General features: G+C 44.1%; 1 protein-coding gene across 1 annotated transcript; it reads left to right on the top strand.

The window, feature by feature from the left end:
* The first annotated feature begins 2,584 nt into the window (after nucleotides 1–2,584).
* On the top strand, nucleotides 2,585–16,491 carry LOC117043464 (glutathione S-transferase 3-like). Its single transcript, XM_033143142.1, has 7 exons — nucleotides 2,585–2,656; nucleotides 8,231–8,337; nucleotides 10,365–10,416; nucleotides 11,189–11,321; nucleotides 12,459–12,600; nucleotides 12,804–12,935; nucleotides 14,799–16,491. Exons 2-7 carry the CDS (start codon nucleotides 8,251–8,253, stop codon nucleotides 14,943–14,945), a joined length of 693 nt encoding a protein of 230 aa, XP_032999033.1. The 5' UTR covers nucleotides 2,585–2,656; nucleotides 8,231–8,250; the 3' UTR covers nucleotides 14,946–16,491.
* The last annotated feature ends 464 nt before the right edge of the window (nucleotides 16,492–16,955 follow it).

The raw sequence follows: 16,955 nt of genomic DNA, 5'->3' as shown, positions 1-16,955 counted from the left end.
AGTTGACGTGCATATTTATATACTGTAATTTTAGGATCGAGTTCCAGCTTTTCTAGAATGGCCAGATTTAAGCAGATGTCAGTAAGCCAGAATTTTAAAGATTGAAGCTATACAGCAGAACATGGTATAGAAAATGGCAGATTCAAACCTATGCATTGCTTTTAAATGAAAACAAAGACTTTAAAAAGTTTTAAGGAGACTGCCCTGCCTGACAAGTGTTCAGCTGAAATGATGTATCATTTTTTAAATTGAGGAGGAATGGGGATTAAGATCTCAGCTCACAGAAAAGGCTCAAGACGGTCTCTTTCTCAGGGAGAAATAATTACCCAAAGCCAGTAGATGGGTGTTTCTGTTTGGTTGTGCCCAGTGCTTTTTTTCAGCTGAATGTAGCACCTCTCAGATGGGTACCATGGTCATTCAAAGAGAATGAGGGAAGTGTTCATAGTGAGTTCCGGCACCTCTTTTTCTAGAAAAATACCACTGGTTATGCCTTCTAGTGTTCAGTGCCTTTCCTCTTCTACCTTTACACATACTGAAACTAGTAAAAGACACAAGTATCTAGCCAACATTCAACTATTAATGGCACCATTGAGACTATTAAATAATAAAATAATAATTAATCAGGATAGCACTCAAGGGCCGGATCATCTCTCACCAGCTTTGAACATGTACCACAGTCATGTTCTCCATTCAGCACGCAGCTGACATTATTATATTATTGTTATTGTTATTGTTGTTGTTGTTGTTGTTGTTGTTGTTGTTGTTATTATTATTATTATTATTATTATTATTATTATTATTATTATTATTATTATTTATACCCCGCCTATTTGGCTGGGTTTCTCCAGACACTCTGGGCGGCTCTGAACACAATTTTAAAAACACGATCAAACATTTAAAAAGCTTCCCTAAACAGATGTTTTCTAAAAGTCGGATAGTTGTTTATTTCCTTGACATCTGACGGGAGGGCGTTCACACAGGGCAGGCGCCACTACTGAGAAGGCCCTCTGCCTGGTTCCCTGTAACCTCACTTCTCGCAGTGAGGGAACCGCCAGAAGGCCCTCAGAGGGGGCCCTCAATATCCGGGCTGAATGATGGGGGTGGAGATGGAGACATTCCTTCAGTATAAGCTGTCCTCAAGCAGTTGGGATGAATCCACAGTAAGTAGGCTGTCAGGAACAGATCTGAAACACTCATCCCAGTGACTTCGGCTGAGAAGAAGAAAGTCCTTAGTCCCACCCCTAAGACTTCCTTGGAGTCATAGCTGTCAAGTTTCAGATTTGAAAATAAGGGATCAGCAGCCTCACCTATCCCGGGGACAGTCACATGGCAGTGGTGGGCGGAGCCAGAAGCAAAAGTGGGCGGAGCCAGAAGCAAAAGTGGGCGGCACTGGTGTGAACGCACACAGCAGGCTTACTGTATTTTGGAAACGCTGCCCGTGGGCTACGACGCCTGTAAGCGCGGGAAATGGCTCCCGCTTGCTTTGAGGCTGCAGGGAGGCTAGGTCTTCCCAGTCCCTGGCCAGTAGGGGGAGGGAGAGGAGCTGCTTCCTTTGAAAAAACGGGAAATTAAAGGGATATAAAAAAATAAGGGATAGCAGCGGGAAACTGCTTGAAATAAGGGAGATTCCCGGGGGAAACGGGATACTTGACAGCACTGCTTGGAGTTTTTTAAAGCAGAGATTGGATGGCTGCCTGTCATGGGTGTTTTAGTTGAGATCCCCTGCATTTCCAAGGTGTGTCTGTGGCTGGGGTGGGGTTGCACTAGATAACCCTCATTATAGATAACCCTTCCAACTCTAGTAACACATTTATTTGGAAAACTACAGGTAGATCTACGCATATTTATGCTGTGTTGTGTTTAGGATTTGCAGCATCATAAAAAACACACACCCTGTTTTGAATTGAATGGGGAAAATAGGGTGCAGTATACATTTTTAAACTCACATTGCGATGTGAAAAGAATGGCAAACTGCCACATGCAGCGCCTTACTTGGATGTGTCTGGAGTCTTGGAAGCTTGACTACCCTACGTTCTCCTACAAATGGACCTTGAGCTTGTTTGGAGGTTCTAGCAGGGGAGCGCAGCTATCGTATACCCTTGACCGAAGAACGGTACACTCCTTCTATCTGGGAAGGTCGTCCTCTTCCACCGAGCGCGCAGCTTCGGGAGGGACGCACATGGAGCGGTGAGGGAGGAAGGGGACACCCGCCTAGCCAGCCAGATCAGCCGAATCAACCCTGGCGATCAATGGGGTGACAGATGTCGCAGCCAGATCGCCCTCACATCCAGAGTAAAAGGAGTCCTAATGTCTATATATACCTCTCGGGAGGATGTTCTAGTCAAGTCATAGTGACTCTAATCAGTGTGTCTCGCTATGCAAAAGTGAAATTCTTACTCGGACGCTGAACATAAAGAGAACCTTAAAGAGCGTTCTGTAAAATCGGGTTGGTTTTATTTATTATTACGATTATTTGGGGCCCTCAGCCTCCTTCCCAGGTCGCACTGAGCGACATGCAAATTAAACATCTTGCTACTGGCTGGGCCCTCACGGCTTGTCCACGCCCTCTTGCCTGCCGTGCACAAAAACGGCGAGGGAGGCGTTGCCTGCTCCTGGACTGCGGGCGCCTTTCAGCATTTGCAGGCTACCACCGAAGGTAGGTCTCCTTGTTCGCAGTTGCAGCAGCAGCCATGCACGTGTGCAGGCGTGCATCGTGTGAAGAGCTGCAAGCGGGGTTGGCACGGGACGAGAGGCGCAAAAAAAGTTGCCCGGTGAATGATGATCGTGATGGAGAGTGGTTAGCAGCAGTAGCGCTGCCAGGCCTGTTGCGCACCCATCCATCGGGTTGCCTCTGAAAGGCACCGTTAACGGAGGAAGGGGAGCTAAGCTGCAGAGTTTGCCCTGCGCTGCTTTTGCTTTGCGGATTTGCTTTGCTAGATTGCGGGTTTGGAACGTGGAGAGCCATTCCGGGCAGGGCGGGTCCCGGGTGGGAGTGGGACGTTCGAAATTTGAAGTTCGAAGCCTTTGATGTCTCCAGGCGCCTTCAGGGCGCGCGATCCAAGGGCTCCGCTGGAAGTGGGTTGCTAACATGCGTTGGTTATTGAAACTTCGCGATCCAGCGCTTAAGCAGCCCCAAGTCAGGGTGGCATCGTGCTTTCAGCTGCCCATGAGTGGGAGAGGCTCTGTAGAACATCCAGAGGGTTTCTCACCTGTATGCGGCGCCTGCGAGGGGGTAGCCAATGTGCCGCCCTCCAGGTGTCGCTGGACTACAGTGAAAGGTTTATTAGACTAAAAACCCATATTTGTGTTACATTTGTAAAATAAATGAACACATGTGCAGCCTGTTTTGAGGGGCGCATTCACGGTGCCCTGCAAACCAAGCCCAGAGTGGGGATGGCAGGGCCCATGCCTGTTGCATCATGCCCAAGCTGCCCTCCAGCTAGAGGGCGCGTGAGAAGGGTGCAACAGGGTAGGGCGCAAAGCTGGGCTCTCAGGGTGCCGTGAGGAATGTGCCCCTCCCCCCCCCAAAAAAAACTGTGCCCAGAGCAAGATCTGGGCACAAGATTCCTGCATTTGCAAGGGGTTGGACTAGATGACCCTCGTGGTCCCTTCCAATTGTACAATTTGATGATTCGATTATTCCTGTAGGGATGACACAATTCCCTCTAGTTCAACAGATTTCCCCAACCCTCCATACTTGAATCAATAAGTTTCAGCATGTTAGCTCGCTTCCACCCATCTCCCCTCAGGACTTCAGCTGCCTCCCAGGGTTTTCTACATGGTGGAAATGAGCTGTGTTTCCTACAGATAACCCATCTGCTCTGGATAATATCTCCCATGGATGCTGAAAAGCATGGGAGATGAAATGGAGCTTTGAGGCACCCCAAAGACCAAGGGGTAGATCAAAAGTCCCCTGGAACAGGAGAGAGCCCTTTTAGAAAAAACTAAGAGTTGTTTGAGGACAAAGCAAAAGAGACAAATTATCTATGATTTTATTATGTATGTAAAAAAATGCTACACACCATCTAACGCTTCTTCCAGCATTTGAATGGATCAAGTAGATTCAATGAAGTGGAGTGCTAGCAGCATATCTGTATCTTTATCTTTTCTTTCTGATGCTAGATCCCCATCTGTGACATTCTATTGGTGCCCTGTGTTCTGTTTGCTGGTGGTTCTAGCATTCTGACACTTATCTGTTCCTTAACGTTTCACTCGGAGTGTAAGTTGACTTGACTTTATTGTTTTGCATGTCTTCTGTATCTACTACCCCCAAAAAATATTTTTTAAAAAATATTCCCCCAGCACTCCTTTTCAGAACTGCCCCCTCCCCTGAACAAAGGACTGGCACCACCATAACACCAGCCCTGCAAGTCCCATCTCAGGGACAGCCCATAATAATGCCGTGGTCAGTAGTATTGAAAGCCGCTGAGAAGTCCAGGAGAACGAAAAGGGAGAACTCTGCCTCCCAAATTGCACTTCCCAATGTCAGTCATCTGCTAGAATGACTTAACACCAAATGAATTCGGTTCAATTAGAAACAAACAAACACTGCTTATCAGTTTGTTTCTCCTTGTCCTTTCTGACAACCATGATGCCAAACTAATGATATTCAGGGAGCAGTAAGTATTACCAAATGTGGGAGCTTAGTTAACCTTCAAATACTTGTTTCTATTGTTGGCTTTCGAAACCATGTTTGTTTGTTTTTTAAACCCACTTGAGATTCGAAGAACAATCTGTTCCAGGACCTTTGCTTTTATGCATCTACCTGGTGGGTGAGTTCAGTTTGTTCAGTCTGACCCTTCTTAAAAAACCCAGAATTTGAACTGAAAATGGGGAGATAAGAGTACAATCAGTGGTATTGATTTTATGTCCCATATTTGTTGGCATGATGTCTAAGGCATGCTGTCAAAGATATATAGGAAAGGGTGATATTTTTTCACTAGTACTTTTTCCAAAACTGGTATAATATGGGTATAGTGGGTTTGTTTAATTTTGTTTCATCACTTGATACTTTGTTAGCAATCATCTTCATTTCAGTGTTTCATTTCTCCCTCCTTGTCGCCCTTTCTTCCAACCTTTCTGTGAAAGTTTCTCTCTTCAATTAACACTTATTTTTTTCCTAATCATCTGTGTCACTGATCATTTATTCCTAACGGTCAGATGAAAGTGGCAAGACTTTAGCTCTATGTCTGTGCACAAGCGCAGGGTTTTTCTACACAAAAATGGTCAGTGTGGGAGAATCCTTATTTGTAGCTTGGTGGGAGGGGGGAAATTTAACCCTTTGCCTGATCAGATGCCCCATGTCATCAGGTGGCATAGGAGACAAGCCTTCAATCAAAGCAAATGTGAGTTTTTTTCCCTTCCCTATTCACATTTCTGGTGTGTGGCATTCAGACAGGGACCCTAGTGTCAAATGGTTAAAGCCCATGGTCCCGGTCCAGATTTGGTGGGTCTGCACTGGCAATTTGTGTAAGTAATAAACTGCACTTAAGAGCACACACCTAGTTAATGTATCATCTAGTATGGCCCTAAGTAACAACCAGCATTCCAGGTGGTATGATCCTGAAACCCCATAGGAGCAGCCTTGGTGGATCCTACTCAATGCCCATCTAGCCCAGCATCCACTTTCTGACAGTGGCCAATCGGAAGCCTCCAGGAATCCCACAAGGCAATAATCACGTTCTGTTCTTGCCCTTTGGCAACAGATGTTTGGAGAAATACTGGCACACAACATGGCAGTTCTTTACCTTTCAGGGCTAATAACTGTTAATAGACCTATTCCTATTATTTGTTTCTTACAAGGCAGCGTATGTGGTTGTCCCGCCACATTATATCCTCACAACAACCCTTGAAGGTGGAGAGGGAGTGACCTACCCAAGGTAGTGGGAGATTTAACTCTAGGTCTCTCTGATCCTAGTCCAACCCTCACTAGACTAGCTCTAATCCCCTATAAAGCTGTGTAGGCAAGACTTTCTTTTGTCTGACTTGAATCTGCAAGAATTAATTCCACCTACTTCATGTCATGATGTATAACTTTTGCATGAAGAACTCCCATCTTATTCTGAAGCAGGCCAGTTGTCTAAGTAAGAGGATCCTGTAGAGATCATGCTTTGATTTTCTAGTACAAGGTGTGCTTTTTGTGCATGAGGAAAGGGTTGATACATATTGTCCATCTCTGGTTCACTCTGCCCTTTGCTGCCCACCTGCCTGCCTCTGTCTCCAGTTCCCTCCTCCTCATTTGTCATCATACTGTAGTTTGCAGTGCCACCTGAACTGCAGCATGACAACATCCTTACAGTATTATTATATGTCCTTTCTCTTTGTTGTTTGGATTGATACATCTTTTCCTTCTCACACCTCTCTATTGGACCTCAGAATAAGGTATTCCTTTTGAATTATCCTCTGAGAGAAGAAAGGAGCAAACATGGCTGCCTTCTCCTCCTCTAGATTAGTTAGACTAGAAACCTTTTCTGTCCAAGGCATTTATTTCCTACAATAAACAACTTTAATCTTTTCTTACCTACAATCATCTGTGTCTGTGCGATTGCAGCAGTCAGCTGTATTCTTTAACTCAAATGCAGCAGCAGTAGTAATAGTGCTACTACTACTACTATTATTACTACTAGTAGTAGTAGTAATAATAATAATACTCTGCATCATAAGGAGCTTCAATGGATAATTGGTCCAGCTACCCCACTACAAATAGCTGTCGTTTCGTTTTCCTGTTCTAATGGTGCTGTAATGTGAAGGACTTGCTCTTATTCCAGGTTTTCTCAATTCACCACCTTCATGTTAGAAGTTGGATCTGAAATAATTTCTCCAGTGCTCAGTATGAGCCCAAAAAATTGAATACAGTGATACCTCAGTTTATGAACTTAATCCGTTCTGGAAGTTCGTTCTTAAACCGAAACCGTTCTTAAACTGAGGCGCGCTTTCCCTAATGAGGCCTCCCGCCGCCAGTGCCCTTGCACCGTTCGGCTTCCATTCTTAGACTGAGGTAAAGTTCGCTAACTGGGACACTACTTCCGGTTTTGCGGAGTTCATAAACCGAATTGTTCGTAGACAGGACTGTTCTTAAACCGAGTTACCACTGTAGATTGAAAATGCAGTTGGCAGTTGGCTAGCCTTCACCCACATTCTTGGATCGTCAATGAGCAGCTGAAATCTGGGTGGCTATTTTCTTTCTGTCTTTTTATTTATGTCTCTTAGCCTAATAAGTAGCTGTTCTCTGCAATGATGCAGCTGTCTTCCACAGTTTTTTAGCCGTTGCTTTCCCCTCCTTATTAAGGGACGCAGCAACACTGAGAACTGTGAGCTATTGTTTACGTGCCAACACATAATTTCCCCAGGATCCTTTCTGCTGAAGACTAGAGAAAGTAACAGACTGGGTGCTTTTCCTACTTCCAAAAATGTAACTAATTTGACCTGAGTGGATTGCTAATTGTGCACTCTTCTTGCCTTGTGGGTTGCAGAATAGAATAGCTTTCTTTTTGAGTTCTTCTAGTAACCTGTTTAGGCCTGATAGCTGTTTCCTTTCCTTTCCTTTATTTCTTTTTAAATAAAGTTTCGTTAAAGTTTTTCACAATACAATAGAAGATAAGCTAATCTACACGAAGAATAATAAAAAGGGACAAAATAAGAGAAACAAAAAGAGATAGAAGAAACTTGTACAAGATCTTTTCATGCAAGTGTATCTTAACTTTTGTCCCCTACTAGTGCGGGGAGGTAACCTGGCCATTGGACTGACATACTTAATATTTGTTCCAATTGGGACCATTGGAAAGGATTTTTCTTAAGGAGGGTGGTGGGTTGCCCTGCCCACCTTCTGCCTTGCCAGTGCAAGTCCAGAGAAGCTCTGAATTTGGTAGTCCATCCGCCCTTAGGGTTAAAATGCCTCTGCATCCACTTTTCCTTTTGCACAAGGGGAAAAAACAACAACAACACTGTTTGGGCAGTTTTTATTAACATGCCAGGGAAATGAGTGAAAAGTACTCTGCATGTTAGCAATGTATCAATAAGCAAGCCATAAGAAAAAAAATTTCTCCTGCATTTGCCGAACGATGGCCTTTTGTACTATATCTCGATGTGCCAAGAGACCTTATGACCTCTCTGTATTGCTTAACAAACAATGATTAGTTTCAGATCTGTATTTGGTGAAATGTTTTTGCTCAAGCAAGTTTGCTGTGCACCAAGAATGATGCCTTTGTGTTTCTTTTCTTGTTTTCTTCAGGCAATCAAGAAGCTGAAATCATGTCTGGAAAGCCTAAACTGTACTACTTTGATGGAAGAGGCAAGATGGAGTCAATACGATGGCTCTTAGCAGCAGCTGGGGTGGAGGTCTGTGTTTCCTTGTCTACCAGCTTCTGTACAAAGATGTTATCATGGTTATGGGATATGCCTTGTACAATGTGGGATGCAGTTAACGGGGCACGTTACATACTGTAGCCAAAAGAGATGAGAATCAGTAGGGTATTCCTGTTTCTTACAGCATGAACAGATTTTGTTTCTTGATGTGTTGAAACTTTGAAGCAACTTTTTTTTCTGCCATATCTTGATGGAATATATGATAAAGCCACCAAGCAAGATAAAGTTGTCCTGGGGTTAGATAAGCCACCCTTTGGCCTTGGGAAGGTCCCCCCTTCCATTTCTTTTTGGATATCCCATTCATACCATGGGAATATTTTTTGCCCCTTCCTTTCACCAGCACAGCATACAGAATTGTTGAGAATGAATGCATATACAACCTGCTACACTTAAATTATTTTCATTATTTACTTATTTTGCAACTGCACATTCTGAAGCCACACATTTATAATAATAATAATTTATTATTTATACCCTGCCCATCTGGCTGGGTTTCCCCAGCCACTCTGGGTGGCTTCCAACAAAAGATTAAAAACACATTGAAATATCAGTCATTAAAAACTTCCCTAAACAGGGCTGCCTTCAGATGTCTTTTAAAAGTCAGATAGTTGTTTATTTCCTTGCCATCTGGTGAGAGGACGTTGCCACTACCAAGAAGGCCCTCTGCCTGGTTCCCTGTAACCTCACTTCTCACAGGGAAGGAACCGCCAGAAAGCCCTCGGAGCTGGACCTCAGTGTCTGGGCGGAACGATGGGGGTGGAGATGCTCCTTCAGGTCTACTGGGCCAAGGCCATTTAGGGCTTTAAAGGTCAGCACCAACACTTTGAATTGTGCTTGGAAACGTACTGGGAGCCAATGTAGGTCTTTCAAGACCGGTGTTATGTGGTCTCGGCGGCTGCTCCCAGGGGAGAGGAATTTAGAAGCAGTATGTCAGTCGCTGAGAGCCAATATAGAAAAATGTTCTACTGTTATGTACAAATTCTTGGCAAGTCATGAGAACTAGAAACATGACTTTAAAAATCTGTAGCGGTATCCAACAAAGTTCTTCCTTTAGTCCCAGGACTTCTCACTGCAGAATGGGGCTTCCTCTCCATCGCCTTTTCCCAGTTGCCCCCTAAATCTGTTATGGGAGTTCCTCTAACCCTCTGGAGCAGATTTGGGGCGGAATGTGGGGTGAGAGGAGAGAAAGGGGAAGTTTCGCTGTGCAAGTGGAAATCTTTGCATTAGCAGAAGCACTTAGTTGGATTCTGCCTCAGATTCTTCAGAATTCTATTGAAAGCTTATGAACCACCCAGAAGAGACAGGGAGGATTTGATGTTTTATGAAAAACTTTAATTCTGGTTTTTATGTTTTATTACAAGCTGCTTTGATGGCCCTGTTAGGGCAGAAAGACAGGAGATATATATATATTTAAAAATCAAGTAAGTAGTACTTTCTTAGATGTGCCAACATAATATGAAGAAAAGTTGCTTTTTGTCTTAGAGTGCTTTTTTACTCAACTTTTACCCAGCACAAATCACTAATCCAAAACAGTTTATCAGAAATACTCAATTGCAGTACAAGGGGAAAGTAATTAAAAATATGATTTCAAGGCACTTGGGCAACTAGACATGTGGTTTTTCTGTGTATCTGCTTGTGGTTTTTTGCGTGTGTTTGGGGTTTCTTTTAGTCCTCGTGCTATTGCGTTGTGTGATTCAGTTGAAATGCACTCGGGATCACAGTGATGTAGGAGGAAAGGAAAATCTTATCGGAAGTGAAGAAAGCAGCCGTTCCTTTCTTGCATTTCACCGGTTTCAGAAACCTGATTCAGTGCTGGAAATGCCCACATCTTGATAAGAAACGGTTTGGTTATGAAAGGCTCATTGCTTAGTTGTGACTTTTCAGAAGCAACAAACTCAAGGAGGATGCTTGCCCTTGGATGACGTTCAATGTTGAGTGTGCTTCTCAGGCACTGCAGCAATTCATTACACTTCTCTCCCCCCCCCCCCCAAATCTTGTAGTTCGAAGAGGAATTTCTGGAGACCAGAGAGCAATACGAGAAGCTGCTTCAAGGTAATTCGGTGATTTTGAAAATATTTGGCCAGGCAAGTCAAGCAAAGTACTGTACTTTTCCATGTATAAGACTAGGGTGTTGTTGTTTTTACTTTTATGTGGAAAACTGTGGGTCGTCATACACGGCGCAATCTCCCCCCTATTTTCTTAAATTGGAGTCCCTAAAAATAGGGGGCATCTTATACGTGGAAAAATACAGTATCTTCTTGGGTAGGAGCAAAGGGAAGGCAAAGACTTTTGAGTGCCAGAGAAGAATTGTACTCTTGCATTTCAAGTAAGCAACATAGTCTAGTAGCAGAAGGGAGAGATGTTGATTTTAATTGATATCCCCATCCCCCGGCACCACCTCCTTTGCTATTTATGAAAGTTCAGTATTGGAAGTTATGAATTCATAACACACGTAGCCACAGAGGACACTGCCCCCATTTTCTTAATTTGGGACCCCCCAAAATAGGTGTTGTGTTATACACGGGTGGGTGGGTGGATGCTAGACACGGGAAAATACGGTAGTTCTCTTGAAACCTGGTCACTGTTTCCATGACTTGAAAACAATGTTGCTAGCTGACTGCAAGCTTGCAAGATAGTTTTTGTTGTTGTTGTTCGGGCAGCCCATGTAGAATAATAGTCTCCACATTGCTGTAGCCAACCATTTCCTCATTTGGTCTCTGCATTCCTTCTGAGCACCAATACAATGCTGTGGGGTTGTACTGACTTTCATTTCTAGAAGGAACATTTTGACCTTTTCCTGTTGTTTTTTTAATCCTCTCAAAAGATGGATCCCTCCTCTTTCAGCAAGTGCCCATGGTGGAAATGGATGGGATGAAGATGGTTCAGACGCGAGCTATCCTCAGCTACATCGCGGCAAAGCACAACCTCTACGGGAAGGACCTAAAGGAGAGAGCACTGTACAGTACCAAAAACATTTAGCTAGCTTTAAGTTATATTTTGGGTCCTGTATTTCACTCTTGTTTCTGGCTTCTGAGACCTACTCCATCCTGGGGCCATTCAGATAGGGTGGACTACAAATCCCATCAGCCCCTGCTCGGAGTTGCCTGTGAAGAGGGATTGACAGTTAAACCAACTCTGAGAATTGTAGCTCTGCGAGGGCAATAGACAGAGGGCCTTCTTGGTGGTGGTGCCTGCCCTGTGGAATGCCCTCCCATCAGATGTCAAGGAAGTAAACAACTATCTGACTTTGATGTTTTATTCTGTTTTTAATCTGTTGGGAACTGCCCAGAGTGGCTGGCGAAACCCAGCCAATGGGCAGGGTATTATTATTAATAATAATAAATATCTCTTAACAACTCTCTGGGCCCCTAACAAACTACAGCTTCCAGAATTCTTTGAGGGGAAGCCATGACTGTTTAAAGTGGCATTGCAGGGTTTTAAATGTATGGTAGAAATGTGGCCTGAGTCAAAGGGCTTGTCCACCACAATTCCACTTAACTTGCCACTTTCCCCCAGGGAAACCCACTCTTTAGTGCTGAATCGGAGCAAACATCAGTCAGATTCTCCATGGAAAAGAGCGACTGAAAAGCAGATTTTTCTAGGGAAAGTGGAGGGGCAAACTTTTATCTGTGCTTTCTAAGCATGGGACAAGTGGAAAAGTAGTTGGTGATGGATGATTCTTTAGCTAGCCTTCATGAAAAGCAAATGATGGGATGGGGGAAAAATCATAGCATTTCCATGTGGACTAGGACTGGGCACTTTCTGCCTCAGTTGCCTGCAGACCCAATGGTCCTCTCATTCTGACCATTTGCAAAGTGATGCCTTCCAGATATTTTGGGGGAACAACTCCCATCTTCGCTGGCCCTTGGCTGTCTTAGTTGAGAGTTGGAGCCCAGCACATCTGGAGGGTTGCAACTACATGGAGGAAATCCTCCATCACCAAGCAGCTGGAACTGCAACGTCTTGTCTGCCTCGACACAGGGTAGTTGGCGGCCTCTTTTCTGCACAGCAGGAAAGAGCTGAAATTCTGTTTTGTGTGTGCATGTCGTAAACAAGATGGGCACCTTAACAGATCCGTGAATATGTCTCTTTAGAATTGACATGTATGCAGAAGGAACAACGGACCTAATGGTCTTGATAATGGTGTACCCTTTCTTAACACCTGAGGACAAGGAGAAGCAACTGGCTACAGTCATCAAAAAAGCAACACAAAGATATTTCCCTGTTTATGAAAAGGTGCGTTTCAGTAACCTGCTGTTATAATACAGGCTTGTGATCTGGGCTGCTTCACAAATTTAATGTGTAAAATGTAACACGGGGAGAACAAATGTGTGGTGTTTTTTTTTTTTTTTTAAAGGACACATATAGTGATGAGAAAGATGCTTATGTGTGCTTGGGAAGCTGTTCTTAGGCATTGGGCTAACATTGGTGTATTGCAGGTGCTGAAGGGCCATGGAGAAGATTTCCTTGTTGGCAACCAGTTCAGCTGGGCAGATGTCCAGCTGCTTGAAGCTATTCTGATGGTGGAGGAAAAATCCTCCAGTGTTCTGGCCGACTTCCCTCACTTGCAGGTACGGCAAACAAACACGGTGTTAGAAACTCAGATCTATAAGCAGTGGTGTACGGAGCCACTTTCCCGCCCAGAGCGGCACCCCCGGGGGGCGGGGGGCGGTCCATAGCGCATGTGTGTCGTGACGTCACGACGCATCCGTGCTACGGAACACAGTCTGTCCGGGCTGCCAGGCACAAGCAGCCGTTGCATGGCAACTTGCAAGACTGCTGGGCGCGAGCAGAGAGTTGCCATGCGAGCAGCCACCGCACGGAAGTGGTGGCGGGTGGCGGCTTGGGAGTCGCGGGGGGGTGGCACCGAGTGTCACCCCCCCTCCACGCTGGAACCGGGGGGCGTGCTGCTCTCAACGCCCCCACCTTCCTACGCCACACTCTATAAGCTTGGCACCAAATGGCTCCTTAAACCAAGGTTGCAGTTGCCAAAATGGAATGTCTGGTTGCCATTTTGGGGCTCTAAATTCTTATTTTTCAAACGATGGACTGACTGTGATTGGTTCTCAGTTAAGCATCTGGCTAGCTCAGATGACAACCCTGACCTCGGTGAAGAGCTTTGAGAACTTAAAGAAGAAAAGTCACTTGATTCAGGGACAGCCCACATATATATTGGCCTAATCCGACCTCTTTTTCTTAATGGTGACACAGGCCATTCATAATGTAGGGATACTCTTCACAACTGTGAGCAGGGGAGTGGGGTAAGTTCACTGCTTCTGCTCAGAAAAAGTGTTTTGGTTCCTGAGATTCATTCCGATTGTGCAGATAAAATATAACTGATAGAATTCTACATGAAGGGATATTAGTGTGTGAAAACAACCGAGATCCAATGATCCCCAAGATGGTGGAGATGTCAGGCACCATCCTGGCACTTGGTTGCAAGTGGTTGAAAACCAGGTGCAAAATGTGCCTGGCTCCTGGCTAATTTCAAACAGTGAATATGAGTTATGTTGTTTCTTCCTTTTTTAAAAGAATTCCTTTCCCATCTGTTCCAGACCTGAAAGCAGATGAGTTTCTGTTGAAACCCCTTCTAGAAAACTAAGTTAGACCTTAGGGTAATGTGATGATGATGATGCATACTAGTTTTGTGTGATGAGTGGCTTAATGTTGCCTCCCATTACAGAATTCTGAATTGGCAAAAATGCTTATATGCCCATGCTACCTGAAGCCACTCTCCTTAATTCTAACCTGAGTGAACATGGGAAGCCTGTGCGTGTTAAAAATTCATTTAAAAAAAATAAAAATGGCTGTTGACACAGCTGTAGCAAAGAGAGCTGTGGCACTCTAGATCAGTGTTTCCCAAACTTGGGTTTCCAGCTGTTTTTGGACTACAACTCCCATCATCCTTAGCTGGCAGGACCAGTGGTGAGGGATGATGGGAACTGTAGTCCCAAAACAGACAGAGACCCAAGTTTGGGAAACCCTACTCTAGATCATGGGTTGGGGGACATGTGGCCTTGCAGATGATTCCACCTCCCATCAACCTCAGCCAGCACAAGGATGATGGGAGTTGTAGTCCAGCAACATCTGCAGCTCTAAAGGTTTTTAGCCTATGCTCTAGAGCAGGCATCCCCAACCTTCGGCCCTCCAGATGTTTTGGACTACAATTCCCATCATCCCTGAGCACTGGTCCTGTTAGCTAGGCATCATGGGAGTTGTAGGCCAAAACATCTGGAGGGCCGCAGGTTGGGGGTGCCTGCTCTAGAGATTGATTGGCTTGCTGGGCCATCAGTTTTAATAGACTCTACCAAATGGATTGAAGGTGATGGGTACAGCATGCAAGTTAGTTATTTTAGTGCCATAGTTCAGGTTCTTTGATTCTGAGTCTGCTTGCTCTTGTTCTTTTCTTCTTCTTCCTTTCCACTTGTTTGCAGGCATTTAAAGAAAGAATCAGCAACATCCCCACAATTAAGAATTTTTTGGAGCCGGGAAGCCAGAGGAAACCTGTGCCTGATGAGAGATACGTGGAGACTGTGAGAAGGGTCCTCCAGATGTATCACAAAATGTCTGCAAGTCCTTAGGCAGTATTTCTGCTGAGCTCCAGAGAATCACCAGTACTAATACCTAATAACAATGGCTGTCATAAAACTCATGGCATTGTATTAAGAGACTAGACTGCTGTATGACACTTGATAGCTGCTAAACAGGCTTCTCAATGGGGATGTGCATTCATTCTATCCACACAAAAAAACAATACGCCCACATCTAAAACGCATTTAAATTGCACAATTTCAGCTGTATGCTGGCAAGGTGGGGATGCTCTTGTGAGATCTGGCAGGAAGTTGGATTGTCCAGCAGGATCTTGCGAGAGCAGTCCTACCAGTCCCAGAGATGGCACAGCGAAATTTGAGGTGCCAAGGTCCACCACTGGTCATGGCTACCTGCAAAGAACCCTGGGAACTGTAGTTTGTTGAGAGTTCTGAGAGCTGGTTGGAGACCCCTATTCTCCCCACAGATCTACAACTTCCAGAACTCCTTGGGGAGAGGGATTGGTTGTTACAAAGCACTCTAGGACAGACTAAATACCCTGCTGGATATTTGAGCCAGGCAGGATTTCAAATTCAGAGACATTTTTAAAAGGCATTCCCCCCCCCCTTGTCTCGAAAATGGGCGCCTTTGATCTGTTTGAATCTTGTCAGATCTGGTGCCTTTGTGGAGTAGTACTATAGCCTGTAAATTCAAAGCCATTTGGCTGCCCTACTCCAGGCTGAAAGGTGGAAGAAGACTGTCTGGTCTCCATTGAAAATTCATGGAAGATTGGTTATCAGACTTGAGGGATCTTTCTCAAGTATCCCTGGAATCTAGCAAAAAGTTAAAAGTTAGATGGCAAAAGACAGGGTGTGTCTCCTTCTGAGCTGAAACCCAACAAACAAATGAACGGATTTTGAATTAACTAAATATGAAAAGCTTCAAAAAATGAATTATATAAACACCTTTTCCATTCAGAAAGCAAAACGAAACCAAAATTTCTCATGCACATCCCTACTTCTTGTGTACTTGCTAGTAGTAGCATATGTAGCAAAGGGAGAGTGCCATATACAAGGCCTTCTTTATTAGCAGATATATTGATTAATTTTCCTACTCTTTTTGGAATGGAGCTTTCTTTATTAAATATATTTTGTGTATCCTGTTTCACCGGGTGAAGCAATATTTTTATTCGGCTGGACGGATAAAAGAAACACTATTAGAAGGGAAGCTCAGACAACCCTTTTCTGCCTACCAGTGTTTTCTGCCAATGGAAGGGGTTTGCTGCAGAGCTGGACAAAATGTTTCAGTCTTTCTGCCTTTCATTGCAGGTATTTCTGAGCTCAGACGGCCAAGGTTATGCAAAACGCATGAATACATTCCAAGTGACACTTATTTGCAAATTCCTGTGAAATCAAAATACACTTAAGTTGCTAGGCCTTCAATATATTTTATCTATCTCCTACAACTTTTGCGTTCTGTTATTATACTAAGCTGACATTTGATTTGACATATTCAATTTATGTAGTGTTTTTTCTTCCTACTGCTGCTACAATCTGGAAAACTCTTTCTAATAAACTACCTTGATTCCTGAGTAAAGAAGCCTTTGCTTTTCCTTATTGTGTAAATATTGTGTGGAAGCTGTGCTTCTGGATCAGTGCCGGATTTATGTATAAGCTAAACAAGCTATAGCTTAGGGCCCCACTCTCTTGGGGCCCCCAAAATAATTTAAAGGGAGAAAAAACTGGATGTACATTTCCAAAATATAAGATAAAAAATAAAACCTACATACAGCAACAGTGTTTTGTGTTGTGTAGGCTCCCATGATGTAAATAATGGGCCCTGCCTGCTAGCCTGCTCCCTAAAATATCACTGGTTTGCTCATTTCTATATACAGTGGTACCTTGGTTCTCAAACTTAATCCGTTCCAGATTTCAGTTCAACAATTACTTTGAAAAAAATACATATTTTGTTATGTGCAAATGGCTTTAGATACCTATTAGGCCCATAAATTACCATATAGCATATATTCAACACAAAAGCAGCGACAATTTGTTGTTGACAAA

Source organism: Lacerta agilis, chromosome 3, assembly GCF_009819535.1.
Source record: "Lacerta agilis isolate rLacAgi1 chromosome 3, rLacAgi1.pri, whole genome shotgun sequence".
Classification (NCBI taxonomy): Eukaryota; Metazoa; Chordata; class Lepidosauria; order Squamata; family Lacertidae; genus Lacerta; species Lacerta agilis.
Note: the sequence above shows the minus strand (reverse complement) of the source record. Positions and strands in the feature narration are given on the sequence as shown.